Below are 24,459 nucleotides of genomic sequence, written 5' to 3' on the forward strand. Positions count from 1 at the left end.
GCATTTTAAGGCTGCAAATTCATTTTTGGAATAGTGGCAAATGGCAACTCAGAAAGAGGTGGCAACACGCTGCTGAAACATGCTTCTGTGCTTTTGAATATAAAAGTTCACTTTTAAAAAAAATTCTGGTATGGCATTTATTTCCTTTGAGCAGATCGATTTATTTTTTTCCCCCCACCCTGTGATGTTAAAGTACATTTGACAGTAATCAGTTTATCCTTATTAGAAGCCAAGGTAAAAGGCATAGTTGCTGAGTCAATTCACTCCGTTTACTTCCCCTATTGAGCCTTAATGTGTCCCAGTCCCCACCCCTTACAGTGAAAACATCATCAATTATAGGACTGACAGGAGCCTGGGACTTGGTGTAAGTTGCTCATTGGGGTTATTCATCTTGCACCAAAAAAAATGTCACTCAGCAACATTCATCACTCCCCCCTACCTAAAATGATGGAGTAAATGGTGGGATGAATTATCAGAGGGGAAAAAAAGGGGGGAAAATGAGTTTGAATACGTCAGAGGCAACTTTGGGCTCATATGGCAGGAGAAATAGAGCCATCAGCTGACAAGCAAGCTTCCCACTGCAGTTTAATATTGCTGCTGAAACTGGAGGGAGGCTCAGTTATCCTTCAGCCAGATGCCTTACGGTGCTGCTTCTCATGGCCTGACCTGCAAGACCTTTTCTATTTTGGCACCCGTGCTGGAAAAGCAGCTTCAGTGCTGGAAAAGCAGCTTCGGCGCTGCTGCGCGGAGGTGTGCTGGGCACCCGACCTTCTGTCAGCTCTTCAGGGTGAAATACATTTCGAATGCTACTCAGTTTGCTCCGGTTTGATCTCATGATTTGTGTATTTGTTCCAAACACCCTGAATCCCCTCTGGTGGGAAATATTTCAATGCAGAGTCTTTGTTTTTAAATGTGATATGGCAAACCTTTTTCTCCAAAACCTTCAGAAATACAAAGGCATGGAATAAAATGTGCTTTGTTACGATCACCTCCCCTCCCAACAAAACAAAGCAAAAAAAGCCCAGCCAGCCAAGCAAATCCAAACATCAAAACCTCAAACTTTGGGATTATTTAAATTTTTGAAGTTATCTTGAACAAAAAAAAAAAAGGTTCTGCTTCCCTTTGCCCCAAAATTTGATGCAGTCACGATAAGGCAGCAGAAATTTCCTTAGCCATACACCTGGCTTGTTTTTACGCCCAGTGTTGCGGTTAGATGGTTGTCTAAATAAACAGAGATTAGGTGGAGGGCTTTATCTCAAAGCTGGCACTGGTTATCACACCGCTTCCTCCCACTCCCTCCCTCCGATTGTGAGTTGTATAAGAAGACTTAGCAAGCATAACTTAGAGCCGATAACCTTTGAATGTTAGTTCAAGGAAGCTGTGCCATAGTAACAACAAAAAAAGAAATCATGCAAACTCTGTCGTAGTCTATTCAAACAAGTTATAATTTCACCATAACACTGATTTAAAAGAAGAAATACTTGGTAAACTTTTTGCTCCAAGAGCTCTATTTGAATTTGGCCTGATCAATAATTTTAATATTTGAACAGTAGTAAAAGATGCCAGGAATGAGCTCGTGTTTGTTCTTCAAATCATCTCTCTACTGGGGGTCTTATTTTTAACTTGCTTTAACAAAGGGAAGCTGTAATGTTTCATTTGGACAAATTGCTCCAGCCCCTCAATTGGGGGTTGAATTGATCTTGATGCAGCCCTGGAAGAAGCCACTGTTGACATTTGCATTTGATGGTAAATTACATATATGTATATATATATACCCAACGCAACACATAAAAAGAGGCTGCCAGGTAATGGGTGGCTTATGGCCCTCTGTAAAAGCAAACAAGCAAACTCCTTGTGGTTCTGCATGGGTGTGAATTCAAAATACATCTTCTCCGAGCATATCTCGGCGTGCTGATGGGCAACATACAACAGGCGAAGAGGAGGAGAAAGGTCTTTGGGGTCTGTGCGACATGCCTTCCAAAAATAACCCCCCACAACCAGGGAGAGGAAGGAGGGGGAAGGCGTCCACACGCTACCGCAAGGCAATGTCACCATGATGTTGGGAAGCCAACTCAGAGCGAGCGGGGTGGGCACAGGCATCTCTGCCCTTGTCGTTCGGATTACCGCAGTGCCACGCGCCCAGTTACACAACGCGTATAGGCGAGGGTTATTTCTAGGACAGATAATTGAACATTAATACTCATTGACATTGTCGTAGGAATGATATGTCAAGCTGACAGGGCCTATGTGCTTACATCTGCTGATCGGCTGCAGACGAAGGGGATGTTTGGCAGATCAGACCCGGGGCCTCGCCGCCACTGAGCCAGGGATGATACAGCCATTAATCATTAGCTGCCATCTTGGGCTACCTTCGCAAAAGCACTAGTCAGGTCCCTGCTTTTGGGGGTGGAGGGTGTAGTTTGGAAAACTATATCGACCCCCTTCCATGCATGCACACCTCTGTGTGCGTAAAGATGTATGTATGTGTATAAGATGTATTAAACAAGAGCATCCTTAATGCTGCGTACGCACGAGTGCCGCCGTTGTCTGAAACAACTGTTTTCAATCTACTAACGTAAAAATAAAAGAAAGCAGAGTAGATGAGAAGTTCTTCAGAAGGATTGAGAGCATGATCAAGTTTGATGAGGTGTTTCTGATTATCTCTATCTTAGGAATTAACTGACATAAAACCGGTAGCAGAATTAGCATCTTTTTTTTTTAGCATCTTTTTTTTTTTTTTTAGCATCTTTCTTGTGTGTCTCTTCTTCTAGATGTCAGCAGACCCTTCAAGGCAGCCTGCTATAGATAAAGTAGTTACATTGCAATCACTCTTGTCCCCTCCCAGCCAAAATCCCACAAATGGTGCCTTTCAATATCATTTTATAACAAGTCTTTGGAGAGCTAATGCCTTTGTCACAGTATTTCTACAGACAGAGTTTGCTGCACAAGTAACTGTTCAGAGGAATGAGAAGCAGACAGAAAACAATTACAGGGGCCTCTGACACCAGAGTCAGTTCTACTTTCTTAAAATAGGGCTAAACATCATGTTTGTAATGTCTTGCGTATAGTTTGGCTCTGCATAAAATGCTATAAAATAGGGCCCTTGAGAACATCCATTATCACATTTTGGTTAACATCACAGATTTTAAAAATCCCAGTTGCACCGAAGCCATGAAATAAAGCTTTCATCTGTAAAGATCTAGTTTCTCTTTGTTATTAAAATAAATGAAGCCATTAAACAAAATATATGCATATAATAGTCAAGTTCATCATTTCGTATCATCAAAATGATAAATATGACTTTTTTTTTAATTGGAGCAGTCATCTTAGAAAGGTTCATGTATAGAACAAGATCAAATGTGCCTGGTTGCTCTTTCTTACTTTGTAACTTGTTAGTGGTGACATTTTTTTGGTCTTTAGGTACTTTCATTTAGGTCTTTCTAAAAGAAATGTGGAGTTCTGTTCAGAAAGAAGGGGGAGGCAGAGAGGGGGATTTTGAGCTTGGCATTGAAAAAAATAATTGATTATATGTTATTATCCTTGCAAATTATTAATGGCCATCACATCATAAATGTGCTGAAAGCAGCATGCCATCTCAACGCTTTTGCTTCCAGATGCATTGATTGTCTCTTTTATGGTAGTATCTGTGGAGGCATCCACATGTGTGTGGTGCTTGATGTGTTCAGAATTCGAAGGAGACCAGGCAGGAGAGGATGGAGAGGATGCTCAGGCTGGGGATGGGGTAGGCACTGCCTTCTTGTAGCTGACTGTCTTTGGGTTTTTGAAGAGCCCCTTCCAAAAACCCCTCTCCTGGACTTGTCCATCCATAATCCTGTAGAAGACACTCACCGACGGTCTCGCCTTACAAAGATGAGGACATATCCTTCAGGTACCCCAGGCTTTGGCCAAGTTTGCCGCAGTGAATTGCCCTATCTAAAGTTACACAGTCGCAGACAGATTTGCCATTTCAGGGCCCATGTCCCCCCCAAGTCCTGGGAGGTGCCTCACTCCATGAATATTCCCACTGAAATGCTAAGTTCGGTTCCACCAACCCTCTGTGAAGAAGGATACAGTTTGGTCTTTAAAAGTTTTTGGAGCCAGGCAAAATCAACAGAGAGCTGCAGTGACTTTGGGGGGAAAAGGTTATTTTTTATGGGAGAGCCCCCTCAGTCTAGGCAGCTTGCTAAGAGGGAAGAGTCACATCCTGGAGACTGTCCATCCTTTTTAATGAGGTTTTTATAAGGACAGGAATCAATATGTAGTGAACTTGTGGACAAATGCATGTTAATTTAGGGTTGAATCTGGAGATTTGGGGGAGAATCGGGATGTGCTTTTTCCCAGCTCTCGGGAGATCTGAATCGCACTTCTTTTGGTACACGTCCTTGAGCATATAAATATCATCCTGGGAACTCATGTCTGTTTTATTCTTAAATTAATTAGCATTATCAGCTGGGTTTCTTTGCTAAGCAGGGTAAATAATTAATTAGAGCAGTTGTTTTCTTTTGGAGACTTCTTAATTCATCTCTCGGAGTTAAATTTTAGCCCAGGCTAGTCAGAAAGTCGGTATTTCTGCACAGGACTGCACTCTGAAGCCAGTCAAAGGGATTTCACACGCTAAATGGGTGTAGATAAATGAATTCTCTAGTCAGAAATCAGAATTGCTTAGTTAAGTTTACTGAGTTAAAATTTGGCTGTATTATTCATATATGCGATCTTACTGAACTTGGGCTATTTTAGCAGAAGGGAACTCATTAGAGCTAAGGAATGAATGAGGTAATTTATGAGGGACTCTCATTTTGAAGGTAAAAATAATGGAGAGTGAACTTATGGGGATGTAAAAGCTGGGATGGATAAAACAAGAGTGCCTGAAATAGCTTGCTGGATGTTGGGAAGTGAAGCCCAGCTCTAGCCCAGGTAAATTGCATTTGAATTTCAACCTCAGATCTGTATGCACTCCTCTTTGGCAGATGTTGAATTGATAATGCCTGTGTGTTAAAGAATTCTGATTGTTTCTTTTGCCACCTTCGCAGCTTATGAAAATGCAAGTAGACCTGCCTAATGAATATTAATAAGAGTGATGGCTGGATAACATACAAGCCTGTGGCTCTTTGGAGCTCGGATGGGGTTAGTTGGAGGATTGTTGTGGCTGGGAATTTACATGCTTTTTAAGAATAAACTTCCCAAATGCTTTTATATTCTCCCTTAAAAGCTGATGTTTGTTAACAGTGGCATGCTCACAAGTGCATGGTTTTTTTTTTTCCCTTTCCCTCCCTAGATACATAGTGAGATTAATGCTACAGACAAGATGTCCGTGTTTTTTAAAACAAGGTAATTTATTAGATGAGGAGAGGAAGAGGCCCCAACTCTTAAATTTAACTTCAGTCCAGGGTTAATTGTATCAATAGCAATAGTGTATTTTATTTTCCTTGTTTATTTTTGCTTTTTCCCACACCCCATTCTCCCAGGCAGCTGTGGCAGTTGTAACCGGGCAGGGAAAAGACACTGATGAATTCTGGATCTCCAAACGTCCTGCGAGGCTTGGAAGTACATTTCATGCAGTTAGTTAATAGGGTGGCTTGTTTGGCCCATCGACGCAGACCTCACACATGGCAGTATAGTAACAGGGAGACGATGTTGTGGAGTGGCTGGAGGAAGGGAGGGCTCTGAGGACCCGGCTCTTCAGCCAGAGCCACATGGGCAGGTGTTGCCAGTTCATCAGAGCTCCTGGTGAAGCCAACCTGGTGTCAGGGCTCAGGAGCGATGTTGGCAACTTCCCTCTGTTTTCCAGCTCTGCTGGAGCAATCCTCTCCAGACCTTCGTTTACTCACTTGTAAAAATCCCCATTACCAACCTTTCTGCCTGTGTCACGGGTCCCATTTGATCTGCTCTTCTTCTCCCAGATCCCACTCCCAAAGGCTGCTAAATATGCAAAAAGCCAAGATGCCTTTTTTAATAACTTCCTGCTCAGGGGAGAGCTGCAGGGGCAGACTTGAAAAGGAGGACTCGCGTGGTTCAAAACTCAAAAGGCAAATAGAATCAGAGGGATATTTATTTGTTATTAAAAAAACCCGCCTCGTCTCAATAGTAGGGACCTGTGCCTGACTTTTGTGTTGCTGTGTGGGGTGGAGTTGTTTTACAGAGTGGTGGTTTGGGGCATTTCTTGGTGCTTGCAACTGATGCCGTCATGAGAGGGGGTTTGTATATGTTCCAGGTCTGGAGATACTCTTGGAGGGTTTCATGAAGACTTTGGTGAGGAGGATTTAATCACGATTCAGTGATTAAGATGCCTCTACATCATCATTGCTGCCAAATATGTAATAAGACTTACTCGGCATTCACTTTACAAGTAAACTTTTTCTTTCTAGAACTTCTAAACATGAGGAAAGCTCCCAACTTTCAAAAGAGAAACACATCAACACAGCACATTCCCCCTTTTGCAAAAGGCCTTTTCTTTCCTTTCCCTTGTCTTGACAAAAAGGCTTATTTTTTTTTTTTTTTTTAGCCAATATAAGGAGAGAGGGAAGAGGGGGAGAGTCATTAAAATGCAGTTCTTTCAATTACGTCCCATTATTTGTCATCTTTATTGCTTTTCTATAGTTTTCATTGCACCTTTAATAGTACGCCTGGTCAGAAAAGGTGAGCTGGAATGTGAACACACTTGGCTGCCGCTGCCAGTGCCTACGAGCTGTGCTCGAATCCCCGTCCCTGTAGATTTTAATGTCCCCGCAGACTGCTGGCAGCCTGCTTCCAGCTGTGGCAGGCATGATGCAGTGAATTGCTTTTGAATGTTCTTTACTCAAATAGGCAGTAATTACAAGCTTAAAGAGGTTTAGTGGTCCAGTAAACTACATAATCACCCCTGAATTAGCCTGGGCTCATCAGTTGCAGTCCAGCAACCTCAAGACTGCTGTTTGTATGCAGGCTTTATCACGTAGCAACCTGAGCAGCAGGTGTGGAACAGCAAGAATTCCCCATAAACACAACTGTCTACTGGGGACAATGATCTCTAATGAGATGAGGCTACAGCATCACTGTAATTTAAGTGGGAAAATTAACGCCAGAGAATGCATGCTACTTCCAAGACTCTCTGCTTCTTTGGAGAACGGTGGTGTTTTGCTGGCTTGGGTTTTTTTTCTTTTCCCTCCTCATTTTTTTTTTTTTCCTCACGAATCTTTAAATGCATCTTTTTTTTATGAAGAACACATTGTGTTTTTGCTTATAAGTTGAGTGGGCTTTATTCTTTTACAAGGATATGTTGTGAATATTTAATGGTGGACGGGGCATCTGTTCAAGGACTTTCCATGCCAACAAAGCAGCGTTGCAAAATCGCAGCTTTATCTTTTCATTTCCTTCCTCGGTGGTGGGTTGTTTGGTTTTTTTTTTCAAATAGAAATTGTTCGTATGTAAAACCCCCCTCATCTTGGTGTTGAAGATTGGCACCTTGACTCGGTGGTTGCCTTGAATTCTCTTTGTGTGACTGGTTGGTCCCTCTGTGAAAATAGGTGGCCGAGCTCATGGCAGGAGGCTTCCCAAATTACTTGGTGGCTTCTCCCAAGGGTGCTGTCACCCCAGGAAACCTGCCTAAAGCTCCTGCTTCATCCTAAAGCCTGCAGTTGGTATTAAGGACCTGACTGAATACAGCAACCCTCCATTACCCTGGTTCCTCCAGTGTGTAAGGTAGGGAAGGTAGGCGTAGGGGAGCATTTTTATCCTCCACTTACAGAGGGAGCTGCTGATGTACCGAAGGCAGCCTGAGAAAGAGAGCAAAAACCACAAATAAAAGCTTTCAACTTACCTGTGTGAGATTACAACCACCAGCGCTGGCGTTTCCCAGAGATTGCAGTTATTTCCGAGCCCACCTGTTTAGAAAGTCATTTGAGGTAGATAAGGGCAGTAACTTATTGCTGAGAAAAGGCTTCTGGTCAGGAGATATTTACCTGAGCTAATCTGTCTTAGGCTGGCTCTAAAAACAACAGCAGCACTTTTACGGAGTTATTAGGTAGTCGGGATATCGTTTAGCATGCCGGGGACAGGGACATTTTAACTCTTTCCCAAAAGCCACTCACCTAGGAAAGGCTGGGGTTCACCTTCCTACCTTGCCACGACCACCTGATAAAGATGCTGGCTTAACTGAAAAGCTGGCTTTCAGTGATGTGAATTTTAACTCTAACATGTCTGGAAGTTGGATGATGCATTTCCTTGGTTCCTTTGGTGTCACTTGGATGTAATATTTCCTTGCTTTTGGCTGTGTGCTGTGCTGAAGAGAGTTTTGCTGATCTTTTGGATGCAATTTTTCTTTTAATTACCCTGTCCTTGGTTATTTTTAGACTGTGGTAGAGGGGGAAAAAAAAAAAAAAAAGAAAAACAGGGCAGAGGATGGGAAAGCACATGCCTGTGTCACATTAGCGCAAATAATATTGGTGCTAGAGCAAAAAATCACTTCTTAAGTGTATTAAGAGAAGCTAATGTGTGTGTGCAAGCACTGTGTGTGTGTTTCTGCGTCCACATACATACAGGCACTAAAGGAATGTTTAACATGGGAAAAGCTCCACTCAATTACCCGGGTATGGCGTGGGAGTGTCTGCATAGACTCAGCTTAAATGAAAACTGGTAGGAGCCAGAGTAAGCTCCAAACACTGAGGTCTATCAGTGTGTCTCCAAAAGGAAATAGCAGAAGCACCATTGCTTGGACTACCTAAAGCTCAACTGGAAAAGGCAGTGGGTAATAATATATGGTATGGAAGGAATAATATTGTAGCAGCCAGGGGATGGATTAGATGAGTTAAAAGGTTTTTCCATTTTCTGACTTCCGTAATATCCTGTGCAAGGGATGATCTGAACTTTTTTTCCTTAATGAGTGCACGCATTATGAGTAATTTGATGGGGCCACCAGAGAAGTATTGGCAGTGCATCCCAAGCCATACCATGTCTCTCCATCAGCCTTGGAAAGGATATTTATGTTAGCGAGTGCCAAAACTTGTTCACAGACAACTCTTGCAAGAAAATTATTTACAAAAGGGCAAACGGGAAAAAGAGAGAAACGTGGAGCATTTTTTTTTCCCCGGCATAACTTCTTCATTAAAAAGTGTCGCTGTTGCCAGTACCTCTTTCCCCCCTTGTAAGCCCCCCACAAGTAAAATGTCTCTTCTTACCCCGCTGCCTGCAAAACCAACCCAACCCCTGTTTAATCAGGTTGTGCTGTGAACACACGTTCAGATGTTAAAACTTTTGGGGTATTGGCTCTGTATTTTATGCCCTGTGTTTGCCTTAGGAGAGTCAGATTCTGCCTCCTTTCCTCACCTTTTATTTTTTGGCAGAGTTGCCAAAGCAGCCTACAAAACCTTTTGTAAGGGCAGCAATGGGCAGTGTCTCAGAGCCCCATCACATACGAATGGGCTGATGGAGAAGTCGAGCAGCAGCATATTGCCTCACTGCAGCGATAACGGGATGCAGCATCTTGTCACGTTGCATATTTTGATGCATTTTTAACTTTGCAAAACTGAGTACGCCTGTTGATTTTGTGTTCACAGTTTGCAGTTCAATAACTCTAGCAGCACCAGGATTTATTAACAGTAATGCTATGAAAAAAATCTTACTGCGGGGATATTAAGCTATTATAATAAGTTGAGGAAATATTTTCTTTTGAAAGAGGAAAAGGCTGGCTTTGTCTGCAGCATGACCATGTCATATGGACTGCGTTTTCTTGCTGCGCTGAAAAAGCAACGAGGAGTTTTAAATGCCAAAGCCAGCTCACACTTCAACAGCATTATCAGGCTGACTCACTGCTCTCAGCCAAGGAAAAGACTGTGCAAACTTTGCACAGGCTTTTTTCCTCCCAGCCTCATAGATGCGTTTCTAATAAAACAACTTCCTTCTTGGTGTTTAGTATTTCCTCCAACGTGCAAGCCAGTCCCATGGGATAAACAGGATCAAGTTTTCAGCTTCCGATTTTTTTTTTCCCCCGCCTCCCTAGCAGGTCACCTCAACTTGGCAACTTTTTACAGCCTCGCCTGAATATAAAGCAGGTTGCAGGAATGGTCTATAAACTGATTCATGCAGCCTGCGAAATAGGCAAGAGGACTCAACGCGTTCTCTTTATTTCTCCCTCTAAATACACCAGTGGCCGATGAAGAAAGCAGGTTGCAATCTTGTGACTTTACGGATAGCGATCCAACCATTTTTTGGCTACTTTGCAAATGCAGGAACCCCCGTTATTCTTTCAGAGGCCGGCATGTGTGAGGATCCAGGACTCGACTGCTATAAATTCAAGCTCTGTTCTTAGACTACACCATGCACTGCTTTTGTAATGCAAATGGCAGGCACAAAGTGTCCCTTTGATAATGTGCAGTCAGGAGACAAAAAAAGCATTCACTGCAACAGTAAAACTAATTCATAAAGCTGAGAGACAATAGGAAAGCATTATGGATATTTTAAAAAAAATAATTTCTCGTAGATCAACTTGATCACTAATGTAAACAGTTCAAATGCAAACCAGGAGGAGGTAGGGGAAGGGGAGAGACCCAAACGGCTGTGCTGCTGCCTTAGCTAATCCTCAACAAGTTTGGGTAAAGCAAGGATTTAGAGCTCTGCATAAAAACAAGGTGCGATTTGTCACTGGAGGGCTGAACCTGGGGCTTTATTCTGGTTACTGAGTTAGGTGTGGGCTGGGTTGCTCTTCCGAAACAAGAAAATCATAGTGGTTTTTTTTTCTTTTAATTTTGAGGCTAGAAAACTGTTAATAGACACTCCTGAGGGCATAAATTTTGGGGAGGTAGTTTCTCTGTATCACCTCCCAGAGTTTAGCTCAAGGTCATCTCGCCTTGGTGCATTATGCTGAGCTCTGGAGGAGGCAAAGGGCTGGAGGAAGGGGATAAAAGGACTTCCGAAATGTTTCTCCCAGCATGGTCAGCCAAGCAACAGCGCTACTGTGATAAGGGTGATGCTGGACGGTTGCCACAACATCCTTACAATGTAACGTGCAACCCTTTTCTTGGAGATTGCTCCTGCCACTGTGCTGTGGTAGGGCTGGTTGGCAGTGTTGGTGTTGAGGCGGTTCAGTGGCACGAGGAATTAGTAGTCAGGGGGTGAGAAGGGGCGGTTTTGCCTCCCATTATCTCAGCAGTAAACTCTGGGCAGGATTATTTTCATATTTTTCTGCCACCATTACCATGCGCCGCTACGGCAGGCAAGGCAGAGAGGGAGGATGGAGGGAGTGTTATTGATACTGGGTTACAGATAAGATAAAGTCTATCGCTGTTCTGGCATCCAGCATTTGCAGCCCGGAATGGAAAATTTGAGGAAAGGAGTACATTTGGGCGAGGGGTATCATTAAGAGGCAAACTTGGACGCTTTCCATCTCTATCTACTAGACACTTTACCCACTGGGCTGTAGTCGAAGGTGGTAAAAAAAAAGAAGTCTTATTGTTTGTTTTGCTAAAAATGATCCAGGCTGCATTAAAAAGGGGCTTTTATTAAGACTGCTGCTCTCTATATACCATTCATAAAACAGTGACAAGAGAATATGATGGAAAGTTACATTTTTCTCTCTGTCACTTTGATTTCTTTGTTACTGCTAAAACGACTGCTCTGACTCATATTTTGCATAGTTATTTTTACCTTTTCAAATGTTCCTTAACTGTTCATATTACCCTGGGCAAATCCCCTAGGGATAATTTTCATTTGCATGCAGACTTTGATGGTGTTATTAAGCAATCACTTTCTGTACTAAGTCATTATTAAAAGTAATACCACAGAGCCTCAAAAACACATTAATGGTGCCAAACAATCCACATTTCAGCGCTAGATTTATGGGAAGGGAAAAGCACTAGGTCTCATACTGTTCAGTGGATGCTGCTCTGTAGTGCTGTAGCAGCAGCAGGCATGATCAGAAAATACCAGAGCCAGATTCAGAGTCCTTATCTGTTGTCAGCCTTATTCTTTCAGATGCCTTTTTTTTTTTTTTTTTTTTAACCTGCCTGCTTCCTACTTTTTTTTCCCCTTGGATTTGCCCTTTTCCTCTGGCCTTGGCAAGAAAGCCTGTCTGCAGTCTTCCAGTATACACAAGCTGGGCTGGTTCTGGGAAGGAGGGTCAACCTTGCCATCTGTAATCACCGTTTTATGGCTTTCACTCGAGGTGTTAATGCAGATCAAATGGAAAACACTCCAGCAAGAGCGTTACAGCTTCTTGCACTGCCCTGCATACGGTCCCAATCGTTAATTCTGATTATAAGACCTAAAGGTAATTCTGTTTGCTCTCCTAATGCATTGCAACTCTCCTGGTGGTCCGGCATCTCTTTTCTCCAATTCCCATCTTGATCAATTGTTTGCAAATAATTAAGCTTTTAAGAGATAATGGTAGGAGCTAATGTACACAACAAAGTAAAGGTCTCAAGTCACTGTTTATTGAACAGTGGTACAATTTGCTTTGATATCCCAAAGTGATCCAGAGTGATAGGTAGACTTGCCAACTGGAGTCAGTGTTGTGTTTTTAGACACACACTTCCATATATATTTATATATGTATATATTTATATGATTCATAGAATCATAGAATATCTCAAGTTGGAAGGGACCCATAAGGATCATGAAGTCCGACTCCACGCTTCTCGCAGGACCACCTAAAACTAAACATTTGACCTAAGATATATATCTCTCTCTTTTTATATATATATTTATATATATATTATACATATACACACAAATATACATATATATGCAAATATATATACACATATCTCTCTGCATGTGTCTTTATCCCTTTAAACAATCATTAGAAATCTTTTGGGAGGCACCTGTCATTATTGCATGGGTGAAATAAAGACCAACAGCAAAGCTTCGAGTGAATTTCCCATTTCTTCATAAAATGGCAGTTCTCAGGGTTTCCCCCTTTCTCTCTGTTGCAATGTGATGTCTGCCTTTGCCTGTAGCACAGGCCTTCCTAGCCCTGTGGGTGGGAATGCAACAAGGCTTTGAATGTTTTTATAGCAACCTAGCCTGTGGCATGCTGATTCTTTGTCAAGTCATTTTTATTATTTTTTTTTTTTTAGCCTACAAAGGAACAACTCATACGATCCACAGAAAGCTTATATAATAAGGATGCCCAGCATTTAAGATTATTTTAAACCACACCAAATCATAGTTAAAAAACCTGCCGCATTGTGAACCTTTAGCTGAGAGGCATTAGCTACATGAAGTCCCAGTCTGTCATGTGATTATGGCAATGATAGATTTATCATGAAATTAAAAGTTTATGCTGTGCTAGGATATAAAAAAAAATAAATCAGATGACCTTAAACATACCACAATTTGAGGAATTTAGGGTTTGGGACTTTTAAAGCAATTATTTTTACAGTGACTGTATTATTCTGATGGCTAATTTTATCCAGTCTTGTCTATTTGGAAAAAAGTCCAGAACAATTGAAAATTGCTTAATGGAGACAGAGTTCTCAATTCCAATAGCTAGAGGCTGTCTAGTAATTATTGCTTGCTGCATGAAATTAGACACAGTTTGTTCAATTACTTAAAATTAGATCACATGTAAGGTGGCAAAGCGAAATAAGAAAAAAAAGAATAATTTTGTCCTCGCTTGATAGCAGAGTAATGAAACGGGAAGTAAGCTGTAAAGATGAAAATGTTACAAATCATCTCTGTAAGGGTTTTTTTTTGAAGAGAAGAAAAATGTTATGTTCAGATAGATGGACATAAGTCAAGTAGAACTGTTTGTTGTGGATGAACGTGTATGTAAGGTGAATGATAAAATTCATGCCATATTTTTGCATGTGTAAAATGCAAATTACCCATAAAAAAGAAGCAAAATCCCCTTCCCCATGTCCTCCACTTTGCAGTTCTGGAGCTGTTTCACGTACATGCAGAAAATACAGGGGGTTGTTTATAGGTGTGCAGATTATCTGTGGGCTTGCTGACAAGAGAACAGTATTTTTAAAAGAATGGGAAATTCCCCACAATTTTGGCGCGAAAAAAATGCCAATGTCCATGGCAGCGGGCTTTGAAATGGGCACACTGGGCAAAGGGAAGTTGCCAGAGTTACAACAAAAATTCCTATTTGGTAAAGTGAGGTGCTGCAGGCATGTAACACAGCCATTAGGTGTCAGATTATGCTGTTTACAGGAATATATAAAATCTTCTAAATAGTTACGATACCAATAATATTGTGGAATTTTACGAGGTTTTAAATTCTTACGCTTTACAAGGTTTCAGTTTACATCTCATGTAATATTATGCCAAAGAATACATCCAAAGAATATGGGGATGTTTGGGGGAAAAAGAGGGATGTGTGTATAACAGCAAATACTTTGTGACAACCAACTGCTAAATGCGATGTTGGGATAGGTCTAACCAGTTATATCAAATCACCTTTATTGAAATGTTATTAATACTTTGCAGCAGACCAGGTCTGAATCCAATGTGTACTGAGACTTGGGTGTCTAGGTTAGGAGCTGAGCCAGATCCTCAATACAGGGTTTTTTCTGGGAATTGTTACATTTTCAATATTTGGCCGTTTCCTTTTGGGACAGTGACATTTTTACATGGAGGGAAAGGACATAAATGATATTTCTAAATTTCAAAATTGGATGTGGTTTTTGCTGTTGATTTATTAAGCAATCTGTATTCATGCAAAAGTGAATTTTCTGAGAAAGCAATCAAGTTCTCACAAGAAACTTAACTTATGATTGAATTTTAACATTATCTTCAATTAAACCAGTATTTATTTTCTGTCTCTTAGGATTAGTGCAGCACAGCTATGTTAATGTCAGGCAAAAATGTGCTGATCGTTGACCTTGCGTTGGCCTGTGTTCAAAACCCAGGCGTTTGTTTATGTTCAGGATGCTGATCTTATTTGCAAATTATTTTGGGGCACTGGCAAGATTTGTCTTCACTATCTCAGAAAACATCAGCGTGTTTTAGTTTTACAGAGAAGTACTTTATCACATTCTTTATTGTTCTGTGAAATACAGAAAAAGAAGGTGATTTGACTCTAATCGGTCATTCGAGACAAGTGCAAAAACTTTCAGCTAATGCAACAAATATCCTTCTTGAGTATCAAGGTACTGCCAGTATCCTAAGCAGTTATTTCTCCACTTCACTAATCTTTATAATTGGCTTGTCTTTTACTGCCATTAATTAAGTGATGTAGTAGCCCATTAATAATTATAAAAGAGTGACACACCTCAGCATTTTCACCTTTCAATAATAGATGTCACGCTTCTGTTGTTTTTTTTCTTAATTTAAAATAAAAAGTAGGCAAAAAAAGCATTGTTTTAAATGTATATATTTATTTTGGTGTCTTGTAGCACCCTTACCCTTCAGAAGAACAGAAAAAGCAGTTGGCACAAGACACAGGGCTCACTATACTTCAAGTGAACAATTGGTAAGTAATTTTCCTTAGTGTTTCTATACGGCCGCTGGCACCCTCCGGCTAACGCTTTGCATTTTTTGAGGACACACCTTGCCCTTGTCTGCTCCCCCCCCCCACCCCCCCAACCTCCCCCCACCCCCCCCAGCAGTTTATTGATGCAAAAAGGATGTAGCTGGGTGAGTGGTTTCAGTGATGGGAACTAGGAGGTTTGCTACTGCAGAAAACAAGCCGTATTTGTTTTCCCATTGATTGGGCAGATTTCAGTGGATACCAGTCCTCCTTCTGGCTGAGGATGTGTCTTCTTCAATAGGAAGCCACATGCATTTTGAGAACTTTGGTCTTGGAAGAGGTTGAGATGTTGGGTGAAAAAAAAGGGGCAATTGGCCCCATTTCTGCAGAGCGTATTGTTATTTTGGGATGCTGTCATACTTTAAAAAACGTTGTTAGTGGGGTTTTTCTTTTTGTCTGACATCCTTCTATCTCTTTACCGGTTTGTTTTAAAAGTCCAGTTTTTGAAAGCTTGACTAAACTTTGAGGACAACCTGTCTCTTTGCTGCTAAAGTATGGTGTGGAGCAATTTTATTTATTCCAGCTAAGGGTTGCTGGAGCCCCTGATCTGTTGTAGTAGCGATTTGTTTGAAGGAAGTCGGGACCCATGCTATGTCTGCAGTGGATTTTGGGTTGCTGACTGTACAGGAGGTAGTGAAGGCAAGCAGTGAAAATTACTTGTGATTTTGAAAATTACTTTTGATTTAAGTATAAAAACACAACAGCAAGCCCTTAAAAAAAAAGTTTGATTTATTACCCTTTGTTACTGCATCAAAACGCAGGTTTCTGCCACTATCGCAGAACAAGTGTCGTATTTGAAGTATATTGCAATCTAATACCTTGTAAAACTAAGTGTATCTAATTAATTGTCCTAATATTTTTAGATTAGTGTTTATGATGGGAAACCTTATCCTCTTTGAAGTAATACCCAGAAAATGGCCAAGGCAAACAGCGAGCCTGCTGGGGAAAAGGGAGGGAGGAATGCCAGTTTGCAGACAAAAGTATTTTTTTTCCGTTCAATAAGTGTCAGAGATTAATATTACTGAAGCTCTGATTACATGGCCTAATCCATTTTAGTGAATAAATTTGGTCTTGATGTCCATTGCACCTACATTAACAAACCCTTCTCTCTTAGAGAGAGTAGGAGCCTATGGGAGAGATTTCAGATATATTAAACCCCATTACAGAAAATGTAATTTCTGTCAATATAATCCCATGTATTCTTCAATTTAGTACTTTAGAGATAACAAGCTACTTACAATATATTTGCCTTTGGAGGATTAATTTACAAAGTGCACTATCTGGGAGACACAGGCAGGCTCACATAAGCATAGCTTGTAAGGGTTATCAATTTCTGTGACCCCCACAGAAGCCCTGGGAGATCAATTTTTTGAAGCCCTTTAAGACACTGAATAAAGGAAAATACTGAATACTTAGTGTATGTGAAGTATGCTTCCAAGATACTTACTTTAGCGTGGAGGAATAAAAGGCACTAAACATAAAATATGTGTTATAAGGAAACGTAACCCACAGTATTTTGGCTCAGCCAGAAAAAATTACTGTTTGCTTCAGCTTTATGACCTCCAACCTTCATACAGGCAATACCCTAATTTATATGGTTGTCCTTCAGTTTAACAATAGGCGCTTTGGCCAGTTGAGAAGCTGTGTATGTTCATCGGGGGTCTTATGGAGCAATGGGTGAAGCGAGCGTGTGCTGCTTTGGAGGGGTCTGGGAGCATAGGGTTTGGCAAGGGCAACTATGTCAGTTTAGGATGGGCCATCAAAGAAATTTTTCAAGGTGATGAACATGGGATGTTTTGAACTAAAGCTGGTGGAATTTCTCCCAAGTGACTTTCCAGGGTGTTTTTCCGTACCCATCTTGTCTCAGATTTGAGGACTTTTTACTTTGGCTTTGTGTCAAATGTGTTTTTATAAGTTCCTTAAGTGCAAGGGGAAAAAAAAAAAGTAGGTCAAAATACATTATAACTGAAGTCTTGTGGATGTAGGGCAGGCTTCCTCTGCTTGAGCTAGTTTGGTAATTCTGCAGTGGTGTTACAATTGTATAAATTATTGAGACAATTCCCCTTCCCTCCCCAGCCCCACAAAGATTTAACACTATAGAGATAGTCGGGGCTTTCTTAAATCACAGGTGGTGGGCAGAGATGCCAAAATATGGTAATTCAGCCCCTGCTTTTTAAATGGATGCTAAGAAACAAGGAGGCTGTGAGGTCATGGCTGAGTGTTCAGGTTGCACACACACACAGGTGCATCCTCAGGAAACATCCAGCCATGGGGTGATCAACGAGCTGCTCATCCCCTCCCAAATCCTGGGGGCTATGGGGCAACCCTCTCCCAGCCTTTTGCCTAATCCCTTTTCTTCTAAAGCGGTACGCAGGAGAAGAAACTCTTCTTGCCTAAACTGTTTGCTGCAGGGAAGGGTTAATGTATCGTTTCTGGTTAGCTTTGCCTTTCTTTAGCGGGCTCATAAGTCATTCAGCCACGACTTGCAAAAAATTTTGCCTTCTTCCTTAGATTCTTCCAAACTTGTTAACACACATGTACATTTTTGTATTAATGATGAGTCATTGTAAATCACTGTTGCAGAGATTAAATAAAATGCTGAAGGGCAGGCTGGGTGCAGATCAGTCATAAATTATTGGCAGCAACACAGCATGTGGGAATACATGAAATGTGCATGAAAAACATAAACTCATGTCTGGTAGCATGGTCGTTAGCCCAGACTGGGAATGCTGGATTTTCTGGATGGAATTAGAAGTTTGCCACAGAGCAGTCATTGAAGAGAGCATTTGTTTTCTGCAGATTGAAAGCATTTGAACAATTTTTTTTGTCATATTTTGAATGCCTTTACAGTATGTGCTAGTTGCATACTTCAGTTCTCTGCTGTAACGAAAAAAATGGTGCTTTTCACATATGGCCTGCCCGGTGTTCAGGCTCCCTGGGTTGATGCACACAACTCCTATTGATGGTGGAGGAGTCACAGGAATGGGGTGATGATGTGAGACGTGCCGGAAAATGTATCAGTGGTAGGGCACATGTCTTTAAAAATACCACAGTTTTAACTTGACCCTTTTACTTGGCTGGTTTTATTTTTTAAAGTAATGAAATAATACATGCAGAGGATTTTTCCCTTTTTATATTCTTCACACGTGATGATTTTGTTTGTGAATCACCAGCATTTCCTTTTAGAACCATCTTTTTGCCATGGTCAGATGTTTCTGTCATGAGAAGAGGGAGCCCTTACCCTGTTGCAAAAAAAAAAAAAAAAAATCTATGGCAGGTAGGAAGGTAGCAGAGTTCAAGATGTCGTTAGTCTAAATGAACCCTTCAGGTCTCTGTCTTGTTAGTCATTTAACCCTGCAGCAGTTCAGGGTTCAAAGCATGGTAACGTGAATGAGAAGGGGCACTTGTATGATCTTGACAGCGTTGCATATATGGACATGGAAGGGACCTGACCAAGTACAGGTTAATAAGGGGCTTTTCCCTGGTGATAAAAACTGTGATTGAAATATCCAGGAGGTGTGATCCAATCACTTCTTACCTCAGCTGAGAGCCAGCCAGGCTATATTGAACAATCTATACGGTTTTCTTGTTTACTACATCCCAGCTGAATCTCTTCCTGTTAAGAACTAATGGTAAATAATTACTGGTGGTACTCTATGGAGAAGAGAGAGCAGTTCTCGTCAAGGGCTGAATTAGGTGTCGGATGCTTGTTTATGTTTTAGGGAAGTCTACAGGTAAATGTATATTTGTAGAATACTGTGGCTATATAAACTCTCTGGAAGTGCATGTGTATATGTGACTATCTCTCTAAATAGGGTCGCGTACAACTGCATTAAAATGATCTTACAAAAAATTATTCCGTTTGAAAATTCAAATCCTTAAAACTCCAGGCTTTTATTGGGTGTTTCCATTCTGTTTTTTCCAAAATACTCTTGTGCTATCTAGGGCACAGACGAGACAATGATGGAGCAGCTAGTCAATATTTTATCTTACCCTCATTCTTCAGTGCTTCGTTTGTTGAGCTGTGTTCAAACTGTGCTTGAAGATGGAATTAATAATTACTGCTGGACTTTTGCATGGTGCTTACTGCTGTAATACCCAAGTCCTCCCCTGACCTCCACTTGCCTATATATGCATACAGTTGCAAGTCTGCATGATGTTTTTACAGTTCCCCTGTAAAGAGAGAGAATAGTGTTGTCTCGGTTCACAGGTAAAGTGAGACTCAGGGAGGTCCAGGTCCAGCACAGCCACCTGTCTTGGGTTGGTCTGGGACTGTGAGATGGCTCAAAATGTCAGCAAGTTATCCACATTTAAGGTCCAACCACTGCAACTTGGAGTTTCAGTGGAAACTCCAAATTTTGAATGCCTCAGTGTCTTACATTTCCAACCTCCAATGTTGGGTATGGAGAGATGCAAGGAATCAGTAACTGCTGCTGAAGAGTTTGGGTTTGATGATTTACTTTGGGTTTGATTATTTACTCAGTAGCTCCTGAGAAGTCCAAGGCAGCAGCAGAGCTGAATGTACTTCTCCAGTGCAGCATTCAGCTGCTTCAGCCAGGACTCTTTTGCTTTTCTTGCTGTTTGCTGCCTTATTTGTTCAACTTTGACAAAGTTTATTTCCTGTAGAAATCAATTTTTCTATATTAGAGTGCCCTGGCTTGTTCTTATAACAAACATAATCGTCATTGGGGTGGTTGAGGCATTGGGCCCTATCAAAAATTGTACTGTGAGCTGGTAACTGAACTGTTCACATATAAAGTAGGTTAAAGAATAAGGTGCAAGCAGCTCTACTAATGTGGTTTCCTAACTCTCGAGTTCTTGATTTTATGACCTTGGCTTCTTTAAATGTCAATTTTGTGTATAATTTCCTAGACTTGCAAAAAAACCAAGAAACCCCAACCAAACACACTGGAAAAAATGATCAAATAATGTAAATTTCCCTAATCTCATTCTTGGAGACAGCTGAAGTTACTTTTGCTGAAACTTTGTAAGGAATAAATTTTAAAAAGGCTCCAAGACCAGCCTGAAGATGAGCTTGAAAAATCTGAGATAGGTTTGCAATAGGAAGACCAGACCACCTTACTATATGTAGCACAGCCAGCTCAGGGCTGAGGCACCCAGAAATACTTTATTACTCTTTTAGCCCCATCATAACTCCCCTCCAGCAGGAAATTTTCTCCTACCTCCGTTTCTTTGCTTGTGGGTAAGCATAGTGGTAGAGCTTTGCTGTGGTAGCCACATGGGGCAGGGCATAAAGCGCTTTGCCCTGGCACGGGCAGGTAGGGTGGTATGATGGGGACGGGAGGATTTTGCGCTTCTTCTGGGGGACATCACTCCCCAGCACCCAGTGGTGAATGGGGAGCACCACTGCGAGGGGTGTCCTTCCCATCTGCTTGCTGGTCATGCCCGGCCTGGCTTGCAGATGGTGGGGTTACGGATGGAGCAGATGGGGCAGGTGGGGACGATGCAGATTGGGACATGCAGATGGGGGGCATGCGGGAAGATGCTGATGGGGCAGATGGGAGACGCAGATGGAGGGATGCAGATGGGGGGATGCTGATGGGGTGGATGGAGGGGATGCAGATGAGGACAGATGCTGATGGGGCAGAAGGAGGGATGCAGATAGGGCAGATGGGGGGATGCTGATGGGGCAGATGCAGAAAGCCCCTGCCCGCCCCTCCAGAGAGTTGCAGGGATGACTGCGTGGCTCTCCATCCTGCCGCCTTTTGGAAAACAGTCCCAGGCCCCTGTCTTCCCACTGTGGTTTTTGTACCATAGCATGCCTGGGTTTCGGTGATTCCCATGTGTTGAGCCCCACGTCAGCCCCTTGGAGGGGGTGGAAAGGCTCCTGCATGAGGCTGGGCGTTTAGTGTAGACATCATCTTCACTCAGTTCCTTCGCTGAGGGCGATAGTCACCCCGAGCAAAAGGCCAGCACATGACCAGTGCACCACTTTAGTCCCACTTAAGCACTATTTTTAGGGTGTAAGTGGGGGAGGAGGCCAGCAGGGAGGGAGCATAGCAAAAGCAGGTGCTGGTCCTGTACACAGGGGTGGTTTTTCACCCCCGCTGCCTACCAAATCACAGGCTACAATAAATAGGCAAAATACTCAGTTTGCCACTTTGCAGAGCACATTGCACGCAGGGATTTTTAATCCTAGGCAAGTAAAATATCTGCTTGTTTTCAGATGTATCTATTACTGCTTTTGTTGCAGTAAACAGATTAAACGAGAAAAGGTCAAGATGCAATTTGAATCTGTGTAAGAACATAACAAATACTTTTCTCAGTAATCAGATACAGTAAATACAAGTACTTATTTACTTGTAAATGTTAAAACATTCACAAATTATCCTCTCAACTTCAGCAATACGAACTTAACCGTCAGATTTTGGAAACTATTTACTTTTGTTCTCTGTGTGATTCAAGAATATGTATACAGATGTTATTTAAACACTGTTTTGTTAATGGGAATACATGTGAAAGCAGGAAAAAATAGAAATAAGAAAGACTATATGTTTCAGGTTTAAGAAATATGTATTGTTTGTTATTCCAAAGTAAAATAAGACAGTAGGTGTTTGCAACGTGACAATCATCCCCCCCAGAAAAACTGCAAAGCCGCAAGAAAACTATTAAAAAAAGGATCTCGCTGGGTGAATTGTTATACCGTTTGAGCAATTCAGAATATGTGTGGTAAATTAGCTGTTCTAAACGTACCATGTGCTGGGCTTTTCAAGCAGATTTTTACATTTATGTTTTCACTAAGTCTTAGCTAATTGTTATGCCTTTCACCTTGAATGCCAATTGTAATAATAATATTACATCTGTAGTCTATTTCTCTGTTCTTAAATTACAGCAATCAGGAATACTCACTAGGTAAAATCCTGTATAGTTACTCATAAGAAAATATTGAAATCAGACGAAAAAATGTTTAGCTTGCATATTGCCTTAGACAGCCCTGGAGAGCTGCCAGGCAGCCAAGGTATTATTAGAAAAGCTGAGCAAATAGCTTACAGGGGGAAGAATTGTGAATTTAGAGCCATCAGGTACTGTTGTATCACTGGATTTTAGGCTGGTATTTTTTTTAGTTCAGTAAAGCCATTTAAAAATACAGCGCAGTGGTTTAAACGTGCAGGGTTTGGTTTTAGCACGCAGGTTTAAGGAGTAGTGATACAGTTCTGGCACAAAACACGGGTATTTTTCCAAAGGGGGCAAATGCTTGGAGGAGGTGGATAAAGAGGTTTTTTGGGGAAATGCTCCCCTTGGCCTCTGGGACTTCAGGTGGAGCACAGGAAGAGCTTTCGCCCTGGAGAGCTGATAGACCCTGGATTTCTTGCTAAGTTGTGCATTGGTAGTCTCCACGCACCCCAAACTGACTCAAAACTGGGATCACCCTGTCCAGGAGCACCAGGGGAGGATGTTTCCCCTAACCATTGCTCTGACATCCCCTGGATTCAGGCTGAGGAAAACCAGCAGAGGAAACACCATTTATTTCCAGAGCAAACGTGGAATTATTTTGCACGAACTAACAGACTAATTAGTGGTGCCCTGAGCATTGAGCAAATAAAATAACTGGTGTTATTTTATTCACATAGATGCTTTTTTGAGAGGGGGAAAGGTCAGTTGCCAGTGCAGAGCATTGCATGCTGCAAACAGGGTTTACCTGCCAATAGTCTTGACTAACAAAAGGCACTCGGCACTTGAGAAGTTAATATGCAGTCCAGAAAAACCCTGTTTTCCCTTGGTCCTTCCATTCTCTTCTGGGGTGGTTTTGTACCTGACAAACTTTTTTTAGTTAGTGCATTAATATTCTGTAACGAATGCACTGTCAAGTGTCAGGGAAATAAGATGAAACAGCACTGTGCAAACATTCACCACTTGCTCTTTTCTCCACTCCTGTCCTAGCTTTGCTCTGCAGGATCAAGGTAGGGGTCAGAAGGCTTTGTTTGCTACTTTTTATTTAAAAAGGCTGAGATTCAGGTGTGCAGTGTCTCAAAACAAGAGTTTGGCTTTAAAAAAACCCCATCCAGGACACTATTGTATTGTGGAAATGCTGTGTTGCAAGTAAGGGGAGGGTTCTACACCATCTTCTGTAAATACAGTTCTCAGGGCTTGGTTTCTTTTTAGTGCAAGAGATGCTTCTGTCAGGAAGAATACCTATAAAAAATAAAATAAAAAATATATACCCCCAATATATTAAAAAAAAAAAAGAGAGAGAAGGGGAGAGTAATGGTTTGTCATTGCTTTGCAAGTCAGGTTTTGGTCTATTCTTGTCATAGCTATCTGAAGTGTGTTTACATATAGTTTGCCTTTCTGGTATTTTGTGCTTGCACAGACCTGATCTCCACCTATTTTGTGTCAACAGTTGCTGAGATTGGTGTAGAGCGATTAACCATTGCAAACTGAAGCACCAACACATGGAGAAAGGTGCCCTCAGAGACCCTCTCTCGCACTTACATCAGGTGCTTGCTCTGGGCTGCACCTGCATAAAACAAACTGCATGGTTAAAAAGTCAGCCTGAAATATTAAAAATGGGGCAAATGTTGTCTCCTTCTTGGCTAAACCAATTTTCTCTTTTCAAAAATGAAATACAGCCAGAGGCACAGGGCGAGGACGTGCTTTTGAGGGCGTGTGTTTTGCCCTGCCTGCCCTGAAATGATTTCGGTGTAAATGATGTATGGCTGGCTATATCAGCGTTAGTGCTAACGAGGCTTCTGCCTTTTATTTTACTCTTAAAACAGAAAAGAAACAGCAGCAGATGCTGCTGAAAAAATATTACTTCCGCAGTTCTTCAACGAAATCTAGGTCATGTAACAGTTTCACGGGTTATTATTTTTTTTTCCCTGCCCAGGTGCTGTAGTCCTTGTGGCTTTCTTTGGCTAATGATAAAGTGGAATAGCTCCTTTTTAATTCAGATTTATCCTAGAGATGTCTGACTTCTCACCTGGTTTATAAAGGTGGTTTATACCATCTGGGGGCTGATCCCTAAGCTTTCTGTGTCCCATGGTCTCACAAAT

General features: G+C 41.6%; 1 protein-coding gene across 3 annotated transcripts in view; it reads left to right on the top strand.

Annotated features, from left to right (window-relative positions):
* MEIS1 (Meis homeobox 1) overlaps positions 1-24,459 on the top strand; it is a 109,413-nt gene that overhangs the window by 70,504 nt on the left and 14,450 nt on the right. For all 3 annotated transcript variants that reach the window (XM_074864341.1, XM_074864339.1, XM_074864340.1), the window contains exon 9: positions 15,312-15,388. In XM_074864341.1, the coding sequence (XP_074720442.1) occupies positions 15,312-15,388 (77 nt within the window). The remainder of the gene's footprint in view (positions 1-15,311; positions 15,389-24,459) is intronic.

Source organism: Strix uralensis, chromosome 3 (assembly GCF_047716275.1).
Source record: "Strix uralensis isolate ZFMK-TIS-50842 chromosome 3, bStrUra1, whole genome shotgun sequence".
Classification (NCBI taxonomy): Eukaryota; Metazoa; Chordata; class Aves; order Strigiformes; family Strigidae; genus Strix; species Strix uralensis.